Source organism: Musa acuminata, chromosome BXJ3-4 (assembly GCF_036884655.1).
Source record: "Musa acuminata AAA Group cultivar baxijiao chromosome BXJ3-4, Cavendish_Baxijiao_AAA, whole genome shotgun sequence".
Lineage (NCBI taxonomy): Eukaryota > Viridiplantae > Streptophyta > Magnoliopsida > Zingiberales > Musaceae > Musa > Musa acuminata.
In genome coordinates this window covers 37,491,786-37,509,744 of record NC_088352.1, presented here as the reverse complement: position 1 = coordinate 37,509,744, position 17,959 = coordinate 37,491,786, and the positions used below count along the sequence as shown (strand labels likewise).

Sequence of the window (17,959 nt, the reverse complement as noted above, 5' to 3'; positions counted from 1 at the left end):
TTTGCATTCCCCTTGTGCTCTGTCTGTTCTTCTTCTCTTGGATGCTCCTACTGGAGCTGTGATCTGAGTGTGGAGGAGGGCATGTCCGGTTAATCATGGAAACTCCACCGGGTTTGCCTGACAAAGAGCCAGAGCAGGGGCACGTACCGCACGCACATGATGGAGCGGCAGCCACAGGCCACCACCGCCGTGACCCACCCAAGATGCGTCCCTTCGCTCCTCCCTACCTCCGCTTGCATTCATTGCTCTTCCTGTGTGATCCTTGATCCTCCGAGGGTCTCCGGTCATTACAGGCACGTTTAGTACAGGCTATGCACCGTATCGCTGAATTGATCACATAGGGGTGTGTGTATTACTATTAATATTCTCGTTTCCCGGAGACAACGGTCCCATTTCATTTGCTCACATCAAAACACGACAACCGCGGTGAGGGGCGAGGACGAGTTAATCAAAGTGCCCCCCCACCCTCACCCTCATTGATGGCTACTTCCTCCCACCGCCTCAAAACCCACACCCAACAACAACCACCACCACAACCACGGACACAGCCACGGCCGCAGCAGCCTAACCGCAGATCGAACACGAACGCGAAGCGCCGGAAGCGCCGGGAGACTCTCCCCCCCCACGTCGTCTCTTCCGACGGGCCCTGGTGCTGCGCCACCTCCTCCTCAGTTGCTGCCTCACCGCCTCACGCCCGCCGCGTCCCCGCGGTGGTCCCGCAGGACCAGGCCGAGGCCGTTCTGATCGCCGAGGTTCCCCCGTCTGCCTCCCCCTCGCCCTTGCCCATGGATGCCTCTCCTGCCGCCTCCCCCGCCGCTTCCGCTGCTGCTGCGTTCTCCTCCCCCTACCCCCCGTACCCCTCCAGCTACAGCAAGTTTAACTCTGCCCTCAACGCGGGTCTTCTGAATCCCATGTCCCCTCCGCCACCGCCGCCCCTCGACAAGACCCGCTCCAGCCCAACCCTCTTCGACATGATGGCGAACGAGCAGGACTACCACCCCCGCCCCGCCGTCCCCCCTCAGCTGCCACTCCCCGGCCGCGCCGGCGCTGCCTTAGCGGCCGCCTCAGCCCAGGACCGCCAGCTCCTTCTCCAGGAGCGCGTGGCTGAGATCATCGGTAGCTGCAGCCCCGGGAACCAGCTCAACGACGCGGAGTCCGGGGACGTCCGCCTCACCCTCAGCTCCAAGGACGGCCTCACCGTCTCCCTCAACGTCCACCGCAACATCCTTGTCGCGCACAGCCGCTTCTTTGCCGCCAAGCTCTCGGACCGTTGGTCCAAGCAGCAGCGCTCCCTTCCGCACATCGTGGAGATCTCTGACTGCGACGACGTCGAGGTCTATGTGGAGACCCTCCGCCTGATGTATTGCAAGGATCTGCGCCGGCGCCTTATGCGGGAGGACGTCTCCAAGGTCCTCGGCATTCTAAAGGTGCCGCCTTTGACCCTCCCTCTCTGTTTTTGCCGCTGCTGCTGCTTCCTACATTTCACGGTTTCAGCCATTTTCCTTAGGTTTCAGCGTCGATCGCTTTTGATGCGGGGGTTCTATCTTGCCTCGAGTACTTGGAAGCCGCCCCCTGGGCGGAGGACGAGGAGGAGAAGGTGGCCTCGCTTCTATCTCAGCTCCACCTGGATAGCTCGGGCGCAGAGGAGGTGCTCAAGCGGGTGTCCCTTGAAATGGCGACATGCGACGCCGAGGAGCCCAATGGCGGAAATGGAGGCGAGGAAATCCTCGTCCGGCTAATCCAGGTGGTGTTAGAGGGCAAGGACGAGAAGGCGAGACGGGAGATGAAGGGCCTGGTCTCCAAGATGCTCCGCGAGAACAACACCGCCTCACAGTGTGGCGGAATGGGCGGCGGTGGGGGCGCCAACAGGGGCGGAGACGTCAGCAAGGAGTCCCTCTACTCCGCCTGTGATGGCTGCCTCCGCTCGCTCCGCCACCACTTCGCCCTCGCCGCCGCGTCCGACCTCATCGAGGCCGCTCAGATCGCGCGGCAGGCGGACAACCTCCACTGGATCCTCGACATCCTCATCGACCGGCAGATCGCCGACGATTTCCTACGGACGTGGGCGTGCCAGGCGGAGCTCTCGGAGATGCACCCCAGGGTGCCGGCCATTCACCGGTACGAGGTGAGCCGGGTGACGGCACGGCTGTTCGTCGCGGTTGGGAAGGGTCAGATTCTGGTGTCCAAGGAGGCGCGATGCCTGCTGCTGCGAACCTGGCTGGAGCCATTCTACGAGGACTTCGGGTGGATGCGGAGGGCATGCAAGGGCCTCGACCGCCACCTGATCGAGGACGGCCTCGCCAACACCATTCTCACGCTGCCGCTGGCCACGCAGCAGGAGATCCTGCTCGCATGGTTCGACCGGTTCCTCAACGCCGGCGACGACTGCCCCAACATCCAGAGGGGCTTCGAGGTATGGTGGCGGCGGGCCTTCTGGCGGAGGAACGGGGAGCCCGATCAACAGCCGCCGGTGCTCAGGATCACGGCCGCCGCCGCTGCCTGCGAGAATTCTTGCTGATCAGGAGCACAACAAATTCGCGCATTGGCTACTGCCATTTCAATCTGATGTCAACCATTGGCGGATGTGATTGCCCATCCTTCCTGTCTAAGCCAAGTCCATCTCTGGCATTGCGTTGTGCAGCATAGGAAGTGAGTGCAGTTTGGATAGCAACCTCCCGTTTCGTTTTCTTCTTCAATCTGAACCAAGCAACACATACATCGATGCTCATCTTTGCGAGCATCGACAAGAAGAACTCCATATTCTGGTTAGCGGATCCTCCTAAATCACAGCAAATCTACCCATGCAGTGTTTGTCTCCTGTTTGTGATACGAACTTTGGATGAATGCTACCGAGCCATGTGCAGGGTAGCCTTTACCCTCGGATAGCCTCTCTTTGAATCGATTGGTATGTCACAAGTAGTGCATGCGTTTGTCCTCTCCTCTGCGTACGAAGCTTTACTATGGTAAATAAAGAAGAAGAAAGACTTGAGCAGCATCAAGATGTTCACCGGCGGCAATTATGGTTTGCTTCCATCGGTTCATTTACTTCATCCTCTGCTTTTGCCACTCGTATATGAAGGCATCACCGTGCAACCGTCTACGGCCAGGTGATGGTCAGAGAATGCTTGAAGGAGCTCAAATTGGTGGTTGGTGCCCCTATTTCCGCCATTGTCCCAGCAAGATTGGTCTCAAGGTGGTGCTGCAAATGATGATTGGAGCCATTGTTCCCTGCCGCATCTCTTGCAATCTTTGCATACTTTGCTGTTGCCTTTTGCTCTCGTGTCAATGCAGCGAGCAGAGCCGCCCCTGCCTCCGTTAACGTATGGAGAGAGAAAAAAAAACACTTTTGGATTGGGTTTCTTTGTTTTTATTTGAAGGAGAGATCTCGAAATGAAAAAAAACAAAAACATATTATAAGATTAACAATTAAAGAACATATTATAAGATTAATACCGTTCGATAATTTCATGCTTATGTCCTAAATTCTTATATACTCTTTTATATAATCCGAAAGAATTTATAGCTTTTTTTTCCTCATTTTAGAGTCTTATCCTCTCTAGATATCTTAGAGAGTTTCACCATCTTTAAAAATCCATAAACACCTCATCAAAATTTAAAAGCATATAAAACTTTTACAGAAGATATAAATTAGATTTGTCTTATTTTTCTAAGATATTTACTACTAAATCCTAAAATACTTATCAAATCCAACACTTTTTACATAGATGTTTAGAATGGTTCGCTGCATCACAGCTTGAGGCAGTAGAACTTGTGACGGGAGAGAGAGTAGCAAAAGGAAACCATCGCTGTAAGGTTCATTTCTCTTCCAGGCTTATTTAGGAGGGCATGTGCTTCAACCATTCATGATGGAAAGCACAGTAATTAGTACTGCTATCAGCAGCTTTCACATCTCTCTCCTCACCCTGCAATCTTCATTTATTCTCTCTTTTCAAACTCTGATCCCAAATTACATCTCATTGCTCCCCTAACACCAAACAAAGTTGGAGTTCAATCTGTCCTCTCTTTGCAATGTCTCTCTCCCTCACTGCCATCCATTAAATCAATGCAAGTCTATGTTATGTCCATGACAGCAGGGATATTAAATGAATGAAATTAAGATATAAATAAAATATAATAAAATAGAGTCACTTTGAGATTCCATATGAAATTAGGCATGAAACAAAATTAGTATGAAAAATTTCCGAGAGTTACAAAAGAAGCGTCGGACTCATATTATTCATCGATTAAGAATCGGGATTGAACTCTAGGAGGTTGAATCTTCCATTGTTCCTTAGTAGTTATCTTTGTTGAAATAATATAAGTTCGTGTTTCTAAGATTTAAGTTATTAATTTTTAAAATTTAAAATTTTAATTTTTTATTTTTAAATAATTTAATTAGATACAATTTTTTTGATAAGGATCTCTTAATTTAAATTATTATTCTATACTTATAAATAAATAATATTTATATATATAGATCCATCTAAGTGTTTAAGTTTATAGGGTTAAAGTCAGTGTTTTTCTTTTTAAAAAATCTATTATAAGTTTCTTTTTTTCATCTTAGTTTCCTTCTTTTTTTTTTAATTTGATCTTGGATTAATAATAGTACCTTGTTAATATTATTTGAGAAAGAGTTTTGTTTACATATGATTTCTCCCCTATTTTTTTTGTATCATATTAGAGTTACAAAGGTGATAACCTATAATTCAAATCTCATTTGTGAAGAAGATAATATTTTTCGACTGTAAATTATAATAGTTGAGTTGATAGGTTTGGTCTTGAATTTTTTAATTAGTCTAATTATAAAATCTGAAAATTTTGTTTAGAATTTTATATAGAAAAACCTATATAGGATGTTGGTAGTGGCAATACAATAACAACACCATATCTTACGAATGAAGATATATCACGAAGAGATGAATGACATTAACACAGGAATCACCAGTTGCATTGCAACCATTCTTATTCTTTAGTACTACTAATCCTTAAGCCAAAAACAGAGGAAAAGGAAAAGTTCGATCGAGATCAACAACTTGTCCCAACTACAGCAGGCTTCGTACTTATCCTTACAATGTGGAATATTGCATCTCTACCAATGTAACCGTACTATTTTTGGGATTCATTTGATACATCGAGACAGAATATATAAAATATTTATATTTTTTATATAAAATATTTATTTAAACTTCATTTTTATCTTATGTATGGTTGTTTTCATAGTTTAACTGAGATTCCTAGTGAAATTAGAAGTTGTAACTTTATCATTTTATGAATTATTAATGTGCATCATTTTCTAAGCTAAAGCGTGAGATTTTGAAGGGTAAATTCTCAAAATAAAAATCCTAAGTTTCTTTTTTTATTTCTATAAAGCATCTTCTTTTTATTTACTTCTATACATTATTTATTATTTTTCAAAAGAGAAAATTCTCATCAACTTGAGAAAGTTGGGGTAGAGAAATCTCGATAATTCCAAGGGCCATTACAATGGGGATCGTCACTATGATATAACATATGTCGACATAATGATCATATTTATTATGAAGGTAATTTTTAAAATATAAAAAAGATAATCATGATGAGACAATCGACAAAGGATAATATAATCTTTTAGAGAATAAAAATATTTTACTAGAATAAAGTAAAAAAATATACGTTTGATTAAAAAAAAGAAAACTTAGAGGTTTCTTTAGGAATTACCAAACTTTGAACCAAATAATAACATGTAATTATAAATAATAAGTTAATATATTCTTGATGTAATATGTGACTCCCTCTCCAATTCTTTGTCTTCCTTTGAGGGAGGGTGAAGAGTTGTAGGTAACTTATATAGGTCCAAGACCTATCCAATTATCTTAGAACTAACATGGTTCATATAGGCTGACAGTCCAATAAGTGCAAAAAAGAAAAATGGTGCCGAAGATGATTATGACATGATATCTCTTATGTGAAACTAAGGATCAAACAACTACAAGAAGAAAAGAATAATCTTGTCGGTTCCATTTAATCTTCCATTACACAGTAGTTCCTATCAACTTATTCTATAGCACAAATGCACATCATAAGATACCATAAACAACAAACATAATCTACCTCATCTAGATATATTTTTAGGTAAGACTAATCTTAGTATTTTCCAGTAAACCCATTTCTTGCTAGATTCTCATTTGTCTAATAAAATAAACTAAAATCCAAGGGTAAAACTATCAACTTGATCGTGTATTGCAATAAAATAAAAAGTGAAGATAAATAATATATATATGTATATTAGAAATATAGAGGACCATTTGATGAAATAAAACTCCTAGCTAGTTTAAATCTGTATCAAATGGCAACATCGTACAGTAAATTAACATTCCTGCAGCCCTCCAGAAAATTGACAGCTTATATATCCACCCCAATCCATGCACGCACCCTTCAGATATCCTCGCCATTCACCAAGGACGCAAGAATTAACAGCACAAGACGACCTACGGTTGTACTACGTATCTACCGTTTCCATGTCGGATCCTCATCCTTGACCTCCACGAAGAACCATTCTACCCCGCGAAGTGCCGCAGCAACTGAGCTCCCACCAGGTTCCTGTAGGCACTGTTCTGCGCGTCGGCATCCACGATAGGGAGCTGGCTCGGGTGGCACTCCTCCATCTGTTCTCTGGAGAAGAGGAGAGACGGCTGAGGCGCCGGCGGCGAGAACGACAGGCCCATGCCTCCGCCGTTGTGTTGCTGCAGGCCAAGCGTTAGGGACACGCCGCTGCCGAAGCTCGGGTGGCTGCACTGGTTGTAGGAGGTGAAGTCCAGATCTACCACACCAAAGTTGTCGCTGGCGTTTGGATTCTGAGAACTCTTGCTTCCGGCACGCTCTCTCCCGTCGGAGTTGCTGATGACCCAGGAGAGCGAGTCGGGTTCTGTAAGGAGCTGCCCCGGTGCTGGCTTCCGGTCTTCCACATTATCCACCTGGCAAGAGTTATAGATAAGATTACGATTAACATTGTCACTGCTGTTGTAGTTCTCTTCTTGCGATGTCTGGTTCTCCTGCTCCTTCGTCTCTTCCAAGTACATCTCCTCCACCATTGGCTTCCACAACCTCACCCTAGCGTTTATGAACCAATTGGACACCTGTTGGTAGAAACCAAAAGCATCATGTTGATCATCGCCACAGAAAAGAATCGAGGAGTTGCACATACATATATCATTCTGAAAAGGATGTTAGGGTTTGCATGCCTGACTCCTGGAGAGTCCAGTTTGCCGGGCTAATATATGCTTATCAACATCGCTAGGGTACCTGTAGTCAAGCAATGTTGTATATATAAGACTCAGATTATAATCACAGGTAGATGTTGCTTCTTTTCCTTTTTTCTTTTTTCCTTCCCTCAAAAAATCCTTTTATTTTTCCCCCTTCTCGCTGACAATGCCTGTGGTGGTGGTTTCATTACCATTCAAAAAAAGGGATGTGTAGGTTCAAATCAAATGAGACATTATATACAGTATGTGACATTGCTCGTTAGGGTGCAATATATGCATACGTTTCTTCGACTTGTGATTTGAGTGTGTGCAAGAGAAGTGCAGAAGAGGGGAGAGGGAGAGAGAGAAAGAGAGAGTTACGGATGAAGGAAGTGCTCGAAGAGCCAGGCACGCAGAATCGACACCGATCGCTCAGGAAGGCCCCTCTGCGGCCGCCAGGGGTGGCTCTCCATCATCCCGGCCTGCTGAAACGCCCTCTGCTGTCGAATGCACTGGTCGATGAGCTTGAGCCTCGGCGTCTCGCCTCTCGAGGTACCCGGTGCAACTGCGTCCTTCTCTCCCATCGCCTTCTTTATCGCATCGATCTGTCCCACGATTCCATCCCTCAGACACCTGAAGTGCCTCGACATCACCTTAGCTGCCAGAGCTGAGTACACCGTCGCCGCTCCTTCTCCCGCCACCGCCTCGAACGATAAGACCACAGCTCTCATTTGCTCTCGGTATCTTCGGTACCTCTTGTCCACCTATTATTACCACACGCTGAACGAATCAGAGAACACTTAAAAAGTTGGAAGGAATAACGCAGTGGTTATGTATGTGTTTCTATTATGTTCTGAACTGTGGCAGTGTAGGCTGCGGGATAGATACAATGGCATGGTACTTGTGAGAATGTGAGGTACTGCATACGAAGAACCATGTGATGATTAGTATATGTCGAGGAAGGAACTAAATGGAAAAGGGGGTTTCTCCCAAGTCGAAGGTCAAGAGGAGAGATATGGTGGGTTCCATTAAATACACAGGGATGGAGAACCTGCAGGCCTAGATGCCTAAGGGAAAGGAATAGAGTTATCCCAAAGTAAATGGAACTCCCGGAAATATCAACCTGTCCCTGCGGGGGCGCAGCACTGCTTTAATGGTAGTTGCGCAGTCCCGCATAATTGAATCCAGATTCAACAAGTTGCCTGCCAAACCAATCAATTGGATCCCCCAGATCAAGTGGCAGTCATTCCCCCACTCCTCCTCCTCTTCCTCCTCCTTTACACTTACAGGGACATGGCTTTCTCTCATGCACAGTCTTATCTACCAATCAATCAGTCCCTCTTGTATGGTGTAAGACAGCAAAACGTGGGGCAAATCAATCTTGCTCATATGTTGGAACTCCAATCATGAATGCTTGATCGATGATGACAAACTAGATAAAAATTACTGACCTCTTCTAGCATGGACAGCAACTTGGCCTTCCTTCCCTGGAGCTCATGAATGTCTAAAGAGTAGAGAGACTGGTTGAATGAGATGGAGGAAGAAGAAGTGCCTCCTTCCTCCCACGGCTTAGTTTTGCTGGCCTTGTCCTTTGATGAACCGATGACTGCAGTTTCCAGACTGCAGAACTCGTTTAGCAGCTCTCTTGCTGGGATCAAGTACTTGGTGCTCTTCAGCGGTTGCTGGTAGGGATTGATCAGAGCTGACTGCGAAGTCGACGACTGAAAGAACCTGCCATCTTGGAGATGATGATCTGCAGGTTTCTGAAGCAACTGAGTGTCTCGAGAACTGGTTAAACCATGGTGATCGAAGGGTGGCTGATCGTAGCCGGAGTTGGAAGTTTCAGCATGGTTTAAGGACAAGGACAATCCGCTACTGGACTGCCCATTCCCTTGGCATGATGGGAATAGAAACCTTGCCGAGGATTCGTCCACGAGCATCCGATTCCGAGGATGCCATTGACTCACGCCCACCCTCTCGGGTGTAACCATGAGATTCTCATTCAGCGTTTGCGGGAAGCTGGAAGCTGCGTTGGACGAACTGCCGGCCACGGGGAAGAAGGCTCTCCAGGCGTCGGTGTTCTGCTGGGGCTTGGAGGGTACTCCGAGCATCTCCATCCCCGCCTGCAAGCTGTAGAGCTCCTGGCTTGGTTGAAAGCTGTGCATCAGTACTGGGTCGGCCGTGGGGGAAAAATTGGTGTAACCCAAGGCTTGCTGGTGATGCTGCGACTCACCCATCGTCTACCGCCCCAGAAGAGAACTTGACCTAATCTGCTTCTTAGATGACCTATACGTATGTCAAGAAATGGATCCTGCAGTGAAAGTCAATGCTCTTTTATCTTTACACCATAGCTATGCCGATCGAGATCAAGGAGAACAACAAGAAAGAACATACTGATCTGCGAATATTTGCAGTAGAGCAGCGCTTACCGATTGTATAGAGCACAAGTCACGCTTATGTTATCCAAGAGACACGGAAGAGGAGGGCTTTTCCGACGAGCATGATGACATCACACGGTGAGAAACCAGGATCGGAGATGGAGGAGCAGAGAGAGCTGAAGGATGAAGCGGTACTCAGATATCCAAAGCAAGTCAAAACCTTTAGAGTATATTTATATATTAGCATCAGGAGCGCTTCCAAAGCCCGAAGAAAGCAAATCCTCTCCGCATCAAATCTTCCCCTTCCGTAGACTCGTCTTTAGAAGAGAATAAGAAGGGGAAGAGATCAAAGAGAAAGAGAAACAACTAGAAAGAAGCCATCATATATCACAGCTTCTCAAGCAGAGAGCATAAGTATAAAGGGTCCCCGTCCTTGCTCTCCTTCAACACCCTACCAGCCGCCGCATGGCCATGCTCTCTCAGCTCCCCCACCTTATCTCTCTCTCTTCTATCTGTCTCAGCTTGCCGTATGCGTATGTGGACTTAAGAGCAGCAACGCCCAACACCGGCTGCAATTATTGCATCTTTTCCTGGCCAGAAAGAGTGGCTGATCTCGGATTGGCACGAATCCCGACTTCTCCAAAGTGGGGGGAAGCTCTCTTTCTTTCTTTCCTTCTCGCTTGCAGTCTCCCAGTCTCGCCCACAGCAGGGGGCCACAACTTTTCAGATGGGCTTCTGTTGGGCTGCTGCTCTCGTCTGAATGAGAACTGATGCTTTGATTGGGTCTTACAGACTTGCAGGTCTGTCTCTGAGCTGCCACTCTTCCATCCCCTACTCTACACCAAAGCTAGTGTCAGACACCGAGGTAGATGGAGAGAGAGAAGAGAAGAGTAAGGGCGGAATAGATGCGCCTGAGAAATATTCCGGAAACAAGGGCTGGCGCCGACCCAAAGGGGATGTGGTCCTCCATTTCCAACTAATTCCCATTAAAACGCCCATTGGAATGGGGACCAGACAAAGCTTGGGACCGCATCTTCCTCTTATGTTCTACTCTTCTTATTTCTTCTTCCTTTTCCTTCCCCTCCCTCTCATTCACACTATTTTACTTGTTGTTGGTGGTCCTCCTCCTTCGTCCTTCTCTTTCCACGCCCGACCTCGTACCCCATTTTCTTTATCTTAAACACTTGTCTTCTGCCCTTACCATTACCTCCCCTTGCAATCCTCTCTCTCTCTCTCTCTCTCTATATATCTCTCTTTATACATTAACTCTAGACGCGTTTTACTTTCGTCTCTTCAACATCAGCATGGTCAACACCATCCTCTGCTTTAGTTCGACTACCTTTTAATTAGTATGACCAGCGAACTTGGTAAGTGAGGACAGGAATGAGGCTGTGTAAGCTTGGAGTGGCCACAGTTCTAATATCTATGATAATTGAACATGATGGGAGAGGTGGCTTGTCTTTTGCCAGTGTAAGCTAATGGAGGGAAGGCATTTTATGTGGGCTACATCCCATGCATGCTCTACAACACGTACGTCGGGAATCTGTTCAGATATGTGAGCCACACACGCATACAGTAAGACATCCATCCTATCTCGAAAGCTCACCTTCTTCTTTTGAGAAACTGCTGGTCTTTCTAAGTTTGCAGAGATGCCGAACGCAATCATGATAACCGAGACGTGATGCGTGATGCAATCATCAGTAGTGTAAGGTTAATAAGGTGAGGAGGATGTATCAGAACTGCAGTAGTTAGCGGGGGTGAGGAGGAGTGGGAGGAGCTTATTATCAGGTGGATGCAGCGTCAGTGGAAGGGAGACGTCGACCGACGGTGGGGCCATTTCGACGGGGGGTGGAATCTTCAGATCTGTTGAGCTGGAGCTATCCATTCCTGTCGCATCATCCTCCACGCCTGATGCCTCCGCCTAACCTTAACCTTGGCGTGAGATCCATCCGCCCGGGACACCCACCGCCATGACGGTGGGAGCTCACGCCGGACCGCCACTGTACCTGGACACCGGCGTCGCTCATGGTCCGGACGAACCAGAACCAGACCGGCGCGGACGGCCCGGTCCGGCTTACTGCAGCTCGAATCAATTGAATCACAAATACGATATCCTCCGCGATAAGCGAGCGACTCGTGATCGAATCGGTTCATTGCATAAACCAATCGGCCTGATCCGGTTTGGCTCGTGCCAATGCGGTCCAATATCCGTTCATGGGGATTCGAGTGATCAAAGACGGAATTATGGACATACTTAAAGGAGGAAGAATATGAACATTATTAATCCTTTATTAATTAGCCTTACCTCGGAAACTGAAATTATTATTATTATTATTATTATTATTATTATTATTATTATTATTATTATTATTATTATTATTATTTATAATAGATTATCAACTTTTCCACGACATGATGCCTTTGTAGATCATAATTATATAAATTATGGTCTATAAAGCTTTATTATATAATTTCATACTCACTCTTGAAATCATCAAATGAGTAAATTAAAAAAATTAGATTTGTTTTATAAAAGAAGGCTATTTATATATAACCTTTTTATTTATAAAGAATTTTTTATAAACAACAATTTCATAATATAATACAAATTATCAATGTATTTTGCAGTAAGCTAAAAGGTTGTGTTTTGATTGATGAGTGAGGATATGATGAGATTTAAATTACTTTAAATATGAGAAATATAAAGCTATAGTATTTTTCAGTAACTATACCCGAATTTCTGAATCACTATAATAAATTTTAATATAAATTTGTTATTTGAGTAAATATTTTAAACCATTACTGTATATTATATTATGATCAACTTCAATATTAATTTAAAAAAATTGATCTTGAAGAACTGGTCAAAACAAATTAATAAATCTGATTCTAATTGCAATATATTTTCAATTTCGACACAAATATAGTCATTTGATCATTCTTATTCGAAAGGATAATATAATCAATTATACAATTTTTTTTTATGAAAAAGGAGATTTTTTTTTTTTCCTTTTAGGAGTTCTATATAGATCGATAAAAGAGACATTTGGGTAGTGGTTAATTAGTTGTCATCAAGGAGAGAAATAGTGATAATTATAAAGCTCATGGAGCTTGCAAGAAAATGACATTGAGTGTGACAATTCATGAGAAATAGCAATCAAAAACATAAATCAACTTCACATGAATAGTAATGGTAAGCAAAAGCAAGTCTGCAAAGCCCTCATCAGATCAAGATTTGGCCTTAAGCATAGATTCCATTAGAGATGGAAGACCTGTCTTGAATGGAATCCATGCTTATGGAGATTTGGAATTGTAGAAAACCAGTGACTAATAAAGAGTTGTTCTTGGTGGAAACAATGGCCAAATCACATCTCTTGACAGAAAAGAGGTAATTGGTGGATTGGTTAAGTGAGATTTGGCCCCTTTCAACAAATATACAATTTTGGTGACTTATTATTCTTCTAATGCTTAATTATTGGATTGATTGCAACTAATGTCCAATCTTGCTTAAAGATTACAAATTAATGGTAAAACCCCAAAGTTATTCTAAAGATTTTGAGTAACCAAGTAATAGCTTTTCTTCACCATATCACCCCAGAAGATCACCCCAAATACAATATATTAAGGTGTAAATAAATATTTATTCGGTATCTCAAGTTTATGTTAGATTAATAGTGTATAAATTATTATATTTAATTATAAAATTAAAATAAATATAAATATATAATATAAAAGAAAAGTATTATGAAAATAATTATTTTGTGCTTCTTGAAGCATAAGAAATCCTAGGATAAAGAGGAATCCTTACTAAAGAAGGAATTACTCTAGTAATTAAGACACGATTCTTCTATAAATATCTGGTATATATCTATATTTTAGTGAGGAAGGAATAAGAAATGAAAAATAATTTGGTGTTCTAGATATGTATAAAATTTTCTAGAACAAACGAAGTTGTGAGATAACTCAAGTATCTTATAATTAATTAAACATGATGAAATTTTTATTTTTCTCTATAAATATAAATAGTAAATAGTAAAATCACATTAAATCTTACATCAACTTTTAGATATGTTATTTTGTTATTAATCTCTATGATTTTTCTTATAGTTTGAATTTTTTTCTCTATCTCTAGCAAAGTGGTATTAGAGTCTAAAAAATTTGATGATCAGAGATTTATTAAAGATAAATAAAGAAGATTGGAGCGTGAAGCAAAAATATTTTCTTTTTAAGAAGTACAAAATTTTTAAAAATATAATTTTGGAATTTATAATTATTTTTGAATTTCTAATTTTTAGTTCTTATATAAATGTCTCATATATATCTAGACTTTGATTAAAAAAATAAAAAGTGAAGAATATTTTGGATGCCCCTATGTTTTCTCTTTAAAGTATCTAAAGAGAGTATTCCATACGGTTTCTAGAAAAGGTAGAAGGAATATGTAAATTCATTAAGATTTATATAAAACTATATATAAGAGAAGTTATGTCTGATTGAGGATAATTCAAAGGTCTTATAATTGATCATATAATGAAGAATTTAGTGTATATATATATATATATATATATATATATATATATATATATATATATATAATGAGGTTAAATTTTATGTTAATTTTTTAGTATGTTATTTTATTGTTATTCTATAAATTTATGTGTCAATAAAAAAAATTAAAGGTTCATAAATGTATTGTTATAATTTAAAAATGAAGGGAAGTTTTGAGTTCTCTAATCCCTAACACATGAGGAACTCAAATTCATATTTATTTATATAAAATATCTTTTAGTTCTCATATTTATTTTCATCCTCTGCTGAAGTCTTAGATAAGGCGTTCTAATAATTATATTCTCATAATTATCTATGTGGTTATCCTTTATATATATATATATATATATATATATATATATATATATATATATATATATATATATATATAGTATATTATATTCATACTTATATCTATCATTTATATAATAATATATTAATGGATATCTTGATAAACATTTATGGTTCTTATATTGTGTGATTGGAATGACTAACTATGATAATATTATGATATGATCTTTTATATTTTTAATAAAAAACAAACAATGGTTTTGTATTCAATAATTAATAGTGCTGTTAGAAAGCAATATAAATGGAGGAGGGTAATTAAACATAAAAAAGATTTCCAGGCAAATATGCATCTCCTCTGTTCATTTTCATTTTATTTCGTTGATCAAATCTTAATGCTGTTTTAAGAAACGAGTAGAATAAATCGGAGAATATGTACATTTACTCATGGAGAGCTCAAAATAAGAGAAGAAGAAAGCAGAGGTGACACGCTGCTTTCATACGAGACACATGCAAGCACAAAAGCATGTGTATTTATGTATGTATACAGAGAGTTATCATGGAAGAAACCCTATTCTTCGAAAGGGATGTCTTTCTCAGTAGAAGCCTTCGGCGGAAGTATGTATGGATCATAAATTGCACTAAATTATATGATGTGCATAAGCATCCTCATAGTTTGATGTCTCCTTTAATTAGCCCACCTTTTCCCTTGACCTGCAAAGCACAGAGTTGATCTGAATTGAGCTCTCACCTTCTCAGACAAATAGGTGGTCTTAGAATGCATTAGTTAAGATGCCAAATTGCCAATTCAATATAAAGAGTAGTGTCATCATACAGCACTAAGCGATGCACAGAAAATGAAAATACTACATTGGTGTTTGGACTAAGACACGACACACGCTCGTCTCTCACAGAAAATTTGTGGCCCACACAGTTTTGTTGTTGCCATGGAGATCCATGCTATACGAGAGGGGCCAAGGACTGTGTTTCCTGTTTGAGTCAGGACAAGCGACCTCTTCTCATTCAGACCTTATCTCTCTCGAACAACCGCACTTGATGGATTAACTAACCCCCTTACGAAGGTAAATTACACGTAATCAATAATATATATATATATATATATATATATATATATATATATATATATTAGAAATAGAAAGAAATGTTAACGTTCCTACGCTGGTAGCCGTTCATAACTTCATTCTAGAAAGCTCTGTTCTGGTCGGATCACTTCTGTGACCAGTCAACGAGGAAATCAGAGTCAGAAAAATGAATGCCTAAATCGATGAGAACCGACGGTCAACATGAGGAGGGTTGACAAGCGATGGGGAAGGTGAAGGAAACTGTGGGAATGCCTACCGATTGCCTCAATTGAGAGAATTCACATACTATAATGATCTGTTATTCCCAAAGCATGCATGATCAATCCGGCATAGATCAAGAACTTTACGAGAGATGGGGAAAGGAAAGCATACCGCTTCGACATCGATTCTGTAGACGAGCAGCTTGCGCCGCTCCCTGCAGCTGGTCCGGTACGCCACCGCCATGTGAGCGATGGCCAGAGCTAAGGATCCCAAGAACAACGCTTGGATCACGGCAGCGTCCTCGCCGGCGGCGATCGCGAGGATCGGTCGCGGCGCTCCCGCCACTGAGGACATGCTGAAAGCCTTGAGCAGAACGTACGCCATCGACGCGGAGCTGCAGATGACGGTGATCCCAAGGTAGACTCCCCGGCTCCCGTCGCAGACGAGGAAAGCACCTGCAGCAGGTAACAGCGATCAGGAGATGGAAATCGTTTCCGATCGATCCTGAGAGGGCCTCCACTGGTGCTTACACAGGATGAGGAAGGATCTGACTGCGGAAACGATCGGCACGTCGACCAAGGAGGATCGGAAGACGAAGCTCTCGAGCTGTTCGCAGAGAGACGAAGCGGAGAGGGAAGATTTGGAGAGCAGAGCCGGCGGGAGGAGGAGGTCGAGCAGGACGACGAGGAGCGGCGGAGCGCAGACGAGGAGGAGGGAGGCCAACATGGTGGCCAGGAAGAAGAGCGTCTTGGCCCATCTCCACGGCCGGGTGCAAGACCTCGCTCTGGGCGAACCCACCACCACCGCCGTCTTCTTCTTCTCCATGCGAGCCAGATATGCACCGCGTCTAATCCAACTGGTGCGCACGACGACGTGGATGACCGAGGAGAGGAGACGCCATATAAGGCGGCGCCTGTTAAAGGGCGAAGGCAATGACGTTACCCAACTCGTATTAAACACGAAAGCCAGCCCGCGTCGAATGCGTATCCAAGCGGAGTGACAGTGAAGCTTCTGTTCGTTTATACTAGAAGCCACACGGAGTCAATGTCGACAGAAGCTTCTTCCTTCGGTCAACCCATCAGATGTGAAGAGAACGCTCTTCCTTGGTTTCGTTTGAGGACTGGCATCCGTTTGATGTGTCAGGTCAGGTCATGTCAGATGCAGTGTATAATGGGACTTGCAGTAATTGGCTTGTAATTTACTTTTTGCTTTTAATTAATTTAATTAGCGTCTTTTATTTACTTTTGGGATATATTTATTGGGATATTTTTTAAGCCAGCAAGAGATAGACTGGTGGAATGCACCGAAAGATTTGGGAACATATGCTTCCAGAAAAATAGCATCAACGACTGGTATAAATTTATTGATTGGGGCCCAGCACCGTGCAGCTATTTTGGATCGGAAAAAGGTTCACTTTCTCACTGCTTCTTTTGGCTGTGTATTATTATTATTATTATTATTATTATTATTATTATTAAAATGATGATAAATATAAGTACAAAACCTTCATCGATGATAAATATAAGTACAAAACCACCACCAATTCTTACCTTGCCCTGTTTATGATTCTCCAAAATTATGATTCGGAATCGAACTTGGTTTTGAAACTGGAACCGATGATTGTGATTTTAGTTTCGTTTTTTTTATAATTAAATATTTTTTTTAAAATATATAAAAATATATTTTTAAAATATATAAAAAATATATTTTAAAATATATAAAAATATATTTTTAAAAAAAATTAATTTAAAAAAAATTCAATATAGCACTTCAACTTTGAGAAATTTACGTAGAGCACCCCTTGTCTACCACATGAAAATATCATTTTACCCACGTGTTGTCATCTTACGTCAATTTTGTCATTGCCCATAAGCTCTTATCGAATCCCAACAACCGTTTCCCCTCCCCTCTCTCTTTGTTGGATTCATCCCCTGTAACCTTTACCTCTACGGATCCCGTTAACCTTGCTCTTATGTACCTCGCTAATAGCCCAGAAAAAGAGTGACAACCCTTACGATAAGAGAGGAGAGACAACTATTGAGGTCCAAGGAGAGTGAGGCCTTCATCATTAGTTGCCTATGCCATGAGTGATACTTGATTATTCAAGAGGGTGGTTGGCGAAGCGAAAAGATGACTAATGAGGCAAAGGCATTATGATCGATAAAAATAGAATGATTAATTTTTTTTAAAGAGAATTTCTTGAGGTTGGAGTACGAAATCGTCA

The 17,959-nt window shown here is 42.3% G+C and overlaps 3 protein-coding genes across 4 annotated transcripts; 1 reads left to right on the top strand and 2 right to left on the bottom strand.

Moving 5' to 3' along the window:
- On the top strand, positions 1-2,667 carry LOC135634766 (BTB/POZ domain-containing protein At1g63850-like). The gene is made up of 2 exons (XM_065145331.1): positions 1-1,427; positions 1,508-2,667. Exons 1-2 carry the CDS (start codon positions 480-482, stop codon positions 2,516-2,518), a joined length of 1,959 nt encoding a protein of 652 aa, XP_065001403.1. The 5' UTR covers positions 1-479; the 3' UTR covers positions 2,519-2,667.
- A 3,563-nt stretch (positions 2,668-6,230) lies between these two features.
- Positions 6,231-10,574, bottom strand: LOC135636978 (homeobox protein BEL1 homolog). The gene is made up of 5 exons (XM_065149248.1): positions 9,650-10,574; positions 8,672-9,531; positions 7,602-7,984; positions 7,221-7,281; positions 6,231-7,115 (listed from the first exon to the last, which is right to left on the bottom strand). The coding sequence occupies exons 2-5, from the start codon at positions 9,455-9,457 to the stop codon at positions 6,537-6,539; spliced, it is 1,809 nt and encodes a 602-aa protein (XP_065005320.1). The 5' UTR covers positions 9,458-9,531; positions 9,650-10,574; the 3' UTR covers positions 6,231-6,536.
- Positions 10,575-14,846: 4,272 nt separating this feature from the next.
- Positions 14,847-16,714, bottom strand: LOC135635172 (uncharacterized). Of its 2 annotated transcripts, XM_065146066.1 has the most exons (3): positions 16,266-16,713; positions 15,907-16,190; positions 14,847-15,145 (listed from the first exon to the last, which is right to left on the bottom strand). In XM_065146066.1, exons 1-3 carry the CDS (start codon positions 16,558-16,560, stop codon positions 15,101-15,103), a joined length of 624 nt encoding a protein of 207 aa, XP_065002138.1. In that variant the 5' UTR covers positions 16,561-16,713; the 3' UTR covers positions 14,847-15,100. The 2 variants fall into 2 exon arrangements, with proteins under 2 accessions (XP_065002138.1, XP_065002136.1); XM_065146064.1 differs by lacking the exon at positions 14,847-15,145 and having other exon boundaries at positions 15,818-16,190; positions 16,266-16,714.
- Positions 16,715-17,959: the final 1,245 nt, after the last annotated feature.